The sequence below is a fragment of the Stegastes partitus genome, unplaced genomic scaffold (genome assembly GCF_000690725.1).
Source record: "Stegastes partitus isolate 25-593 unplaced genomic scaffold, Stegastes_partitus-1.0.2 Scaffold1693, whole genome shotgun sequence".
NCBI classification, from domain to species: Eukaryota; Metazoa; Chordata; class Actinopteri; family Pomacentridae; genus Stegastes; species Stegastes partitus.
The window spans coordinates 82,866-87,823 of record NW_007579424.1 but is presented as its reverse complement, the minus strand read 5'-3'; the positions used below and the strand labels follow the sequence as shown (position 1 = coordinate 87,823).

Below are 4,958 nucleotides of genomic sequence, written 5' to 3'. Positions count from 1 at the left end.
TTGTAGAACCATGTTCATGCAGGTAGACTGATGGGAACCACAGCTGGACTCGGTTTGGTTCTTTGAGGTTCTACTTTGGAGCTGAATTTTCAAGATAAACTTTATAAAGATTTTGTTTCTGATCGCTCATCAGAGCAACAACATGTTAACATTCAGTGTTGTTTACTAGTCAGTATTCAGCTATGCGCACTAGTTAGTAGTGGTTAGCAGTTGTGTGTCCTACCGGGTGAAGCTGCACTGCAGAAACTGGGATCTGAGCAGCGACTGGAGGAAGTGAGGTGAGGAAGACCTGCGGGACGGCTGAAAGACACAAACAAAGTCCCATGTTAGCACTGCTCGTTAGCTAATGTACCAGTTGTTAAACTGTTCATGTACCAGGGTCATGTGACTGGGCGTGTCCTGTCGGGGGGAAGGTGTTGAGGACGGCGAGGCTGCCGTCGCCCAGCGATGGCGTCGGAGCGGCGTACATGACCGTGTGACCGCCGGGGTACATCATGTGACCCGCTACCGAGGACGAGGAGGACGAGGATGAGGAGACGATGGACACGGCTGCAGACAAAGAAAAGATGGTCAGGTGGATGAGGCAGGGCTACGCTCTACCTGTGGAGGAGGCGGAGCAAAACTGTACCTGTGGAGGAGGCAGGGCTGTGGATGTCAGGGCTGCTCTGATTGGTGGAGGCCTGCTGACTGCTGGGTTGGACCTGGATGGTCTGAAGTTGCTGAGAAACTGCAGAACCTGAAAACACACAACTTGCCGTTAATAACTCACACACACACACACCGACACACACACACACACACACACACACACACAGGTGTGGGCGGGGCCTCGGCCTGCTGACCTGACAGTGACATGGTGGCAGGCAGGCGGAGCAGCGTGGTCGGCTGTGCGGGCGGAGCGTGCAGCGTGGGGGCGGGGCCTGGGGCTGCTGGACCCTGCAGCTGGCTGAGGGGGATGGTGTGTGTGCCAGGGGGCAGCGACGCACCTGTGGACAGGTGGAGGGAGGGGCGGGGCCAGAGATAGGTGAGCTGCAGGATGGAACAGGCTGTGTTTAATCACTCGCTGACACCTGAGACTCAGAGCGGCTGGTCCACAACAGCTTTACCTGAGAGCTCACGGTGCCGATGGACCGATCGTTCTGATCAGCTGAAGGCTCAGTCTGAGTGTTGACAACGCAGCAGACGAACAACAAGCAGCAGGATGATTGGACAGACGCTTAGCAGGTGACTGACAGCTGACATAAAGCCCCACCCACCTACCTGACATCAAGGTGAAGCCTCCAGGAAGCACGACGCCCGCCGACGTCTTCAGCACTGTCCCGTTGGTGGAGGAGGAGGGCTGCCAGGTGCTGGTCTGCACCTGGAGAGGCAGCGAGGACGAGGAGGATGAAGGTGTGGAGGCAGGAAGGCTGAAGGGGGGTTTGATCACATCCTGCAGAGACATGACGGCATCCAGGTGGAGCTCAGGTGAGTCAGTGAAGACAGAAGTCCGCAAACATGATCCTGCTCACAGTTCAGTTGTTATTTAGGACCCAAACCTGAGTTCTGTCAAATATCTGGGCTCGTACTGTAGAACTTCACCTGGAAGCTTTTGTATTTTCACCCTAAAAAAAAACAGAGTCCACTTTCAGGTTCAGAACCTCCAGAAATAAAAGTCCAACATGAAATGTGGAGACTCAGACAGAACAGTTCCATCAGAACCACTGAACAGATCCATGAGGACTCAGTTTAGTTACTGGTCCAGAAAGTTCCCGTCAGTGTCCGTCTATGGATGGGTCCATGGTTCTACTGGAATCACCGACTGCTGAGGCTCTAACATCAGCAGAACCTGATGTGGTGAAGTTGGACCAGACAAGGTTCTGGTTCTACATGTTCAGACTAAATGTTGATGTGGATCATTGGTAGGAACCTGGACTTCACATGTTCTACATGTTGGTTCTGGATGTGCAGAGCTACAAGTGGCTCCATGTTAAACACATCGGACCTGCTGGACACTGTTCTGTCCGAGTCGCCGCACCGGGTTTATTTCTGCAGACACTGAACTCTCAGAACGTCTTCACCTGTTTCTGTAAGTTTCCAGGTCTGAAAACAGAAGAAATAAGAACAATTCAGCCCAAATATTTTACAGAACTGATGTGGTCCAATCACAGACGGTGATTCTTTAACAGAACTGAGCAGAGCAGAACCTGCTCAGAGTGAAAGTCTGCTCATGTGGTGGTTCCTCTGTGCAGGGCTGACGCTCTGCTGTCCCATGCTCCCTGAACGTGGCGTTACCTTGGCGCCCTCCGAGCAGCCGTCGGCCTCTGGGACCTGGTAGGTGAGGTCCGTCTCCTCAAAGCCCGTGGCGCTCATCCTCTGGTCGGAGGACGGGTCGGAGCGCGGCGGCGAGTCAGGAGAGTTGAGGCAGGTCTGGATCAGAGCCTTCCCCGTCTCAGACGTGATCATCGGCTGCAGCTTCCTGGTGGCGAACGTGTACACGTGACCCGTCTCACTGGCGACCAGCAGCAGAACCTGCGTCCCCGTCAGCGTGGACAGTTCGTACGCCTGCAGGTGGACAGGAGAGGACAGGTTAGTTCTGGCCTCACACAGGTTCAGGTACTTCTTGTGGACTGAATGTAGAACCACAGTGAGGTTCTAGGTGTGAGTGTTTGTGGATCTACTGCTACTGATGTCATCCATGAGTAACCCTAGTTACCCTATGGGGTTAGGCTTAGGCTTAAGCCTAACATCTGGTTTAATCCAGATGTTGGGTTTCCTGTCAGAGGAAAGCAGCTGAAGTCAGACTTCAGACTGTTTGTCTGAACAACTGCTGAGCTGGTGGTGAAGCTGAGTCATCAAACGGCTGATAACTGATCAGACTTATTGATCAGTGAAGCTGCTGCCATGAGCTGATCATGTCACTACTAAACAGAAACCCATCCTGATTCTAGAGATACACATCAGGGTTCATCCAGAACCGCCTCCAGGTTTGAACTGGAGCTTCTTCTGATGGAGTGTGACCCAGGGCGGACTACTTTCATCGATCAGCTGTTTGTTCTAAAATGTACCAAAAAGGTGAAAAATGTGGATCAGAGTTTCCTCAAATACTTTGTCACAGAATTCAGACAGTTTCCTCGAAAGAATCTTCAGACTGATGGACAATCCGATTCTGATCGATACCTGATCGATAATGGCTCCTCACCTTCTTCATGATGCCGGTCTTCCTCTTGCTGAAGGTCGTGTACCTCCTCAGCTTGTTGTCGATGAACTCCATCTTGATCTTGACCCTCCCTCTGGTCTTCTTGCCGGGTTTGACCCCCGGCACCCCGGGGCTGACCCCGCCGAACCCCCCGCTCAGGCCTCCGGAGCTGAGCGCCGGCTGCCGCCCGACCTCCCTCTCGCTCCTCTCCCGCTTCACGCCTCTCCGGTCCCCGCCTGAGCCCACCGCGTCCTCGTCCTCCCCGGACTCGGAGTCCTGTTCGGAGCCGCTGTAGACCACCTCTGTGCTGTACTCCCGGTCCTCGAACTGGGATCCGTCGGTGCCGGAGGCTGAGTCCGGTCCGGGCACGGCTGTGTTCACGGGAGGGCTGCTGAGCCCGGTTCCGTTGCCCGCCCGCCCGGGTCCACTTCTGGTGCCCATTCCGGTCCCGCTCCCCGCCAGCATTCCCCGCAGCGTCCCCCGCACGGGCCGGGCCTGGATGCGTCCTCCTCCCGGCGTGTCAAAGCTCCTGGACCAGCGGTGAGAACAGCAACCGTCCGCCGGGGCTCGGAGCTCGCAGCCCGGACACAGCGAGCTAACGGCCCCGCTAGCTGCGCGGAGCTAACAGGCTAACGGCGGGTCAGCGGCGACTTTAGCAACAAGTAGAGCTCCGTGTCCGCCGAGCGGCCCCGGGAAGCAGCGGGACGTCAGGCGGAGCCGCCGGGGAACCTGAGAGCACGAGCTCGGGAACAGTTTCTACGTGAAATCGATCCGATCGATCAGAAACCAGAAAACAAAGTTAGAAAGTTTGAGCAGCGAGGCCCGGCCCCCTCAGATCACTCCGCTCCTCATAAGGACACGGCGAGCAGCGCCCGCACAGAACACTCCGCCCGGACAGATAGTCCCTCTTCATAGCCTCACTACGGCCACAGCTGCAATCAAAAACGGCGGGTTTATACCAGAAACGGAACAATAACAGGTTTGACACCATTCGGTGGAGAAAAGGTGGGCCGGTAAAGGAGGTTGTGCGCAGTGATACGTGTTTGTGGGCCGTGCGGAGGATCTACTTTCCTCCATATAAAGAAACGTGTTTCCTTTTATGGCGCAGCAGCTCCTTATATGGTCAACGGCACGAGCCCAGAGCAAGCACTGCCAGCACGTGCAGAGGAGGGGGGGTGGGGAGAAGAGGAGGAGGAGAAGAAGAATGAGGAAGAGGAGGAAGAAGAGGATGAGGAGGAGGATGAGTTTTAAATATCTCGGGTTGACAATCACACAGGACCTGTCCTGGTCAGACACTGTGAAGGAGGCCAGACAGCCTGTCTTCCACCTCAGACGCCTGAGAGACTTCAAGCTCCTGCTCACAGTGCACAGGAGCTTCTCCACCTGCTCCACTGAGAGCAACCTGAAGCAGGACTTCTTGGTCCTGAGGAGGTCGGGCCGTTCAGCAGAGCGGACCATCAGAACCACCCTCCCCAACCTGCAGGACATCTACACCCCACAATGCAGGTCAAGGACTGTGAAGATCCTGAAGCAGCCTAGACATCCTGGAACCTCCGTCTTGTCCCTGCTGCCATCAGGCCGACGCTATCGCTACCTACAGGCTGCACCTGAGAGGATGAGGAAGAGTTTCTTCCCTCAGGCCGTCCATTGGCTCACCTCTGAGCCTTGAACTGGACTGTGATGCACTACTCACTGGCACCTTCACATACGGTGCACCTCGTACAGCACATGCTCCAGACTTGATTTGATTTATCCATGTTTATATATTTCTGGAACACTT

General features: G+C 55.2%; 1 protein-coding gene across 1 annotated transcript; it reads right to left on the bottom strand.

The window, feature by feature from the left end:
* Positions 1-193: 193 nt before the first annotated feature.
* LOC103372093 (serum response factor-like) lies at positions 194-3,978 on the bottom strand. Its single transcript, XM_008301640.1, has 7 exons — positions 3,182-3,978; positions 2,275-2,544; positions 1,261-1,432; positions 843-986; positions 629-736; positions 376-549; positions 194-300 (listed from the first exon to the last, which is right to left on the bottom strand). Exons 1-7 carry the CDS (start codon positions 3,641-3,643, stop codon positions 194-196), a joined length of 1,437 nt encoding a protein of 478 aa, XP_008299862.1. The 5' UTR covers positions 3,644-3,978.
* Positions 3,979-4,958: the final 980 nt, after the last annotated feature.

Coding starts and splice junctions, on each gene's coding strand:
- LOC103372093 (XM_008301640.1), bottom strand. CDS start 3,643: ATGCTGGCGGGGAGCGGGACCGGAATGGGCACCAGAAGTGGACCCGGG. Junction 1,433..2,274: donor GCTGCTCGGAGGGCGCCAAG/GTAACGCCACGT, acceptor ATGTCTCTGCAG/GATGTGATCAAACCCCCCTT. Junction 550..628: donor CAGCCCTGCCTCCTCCACAG/GTACAGTTTTGC, acceptor CTTTGTCTGCAG/CCGTGTCCATCGTCTCCTCA.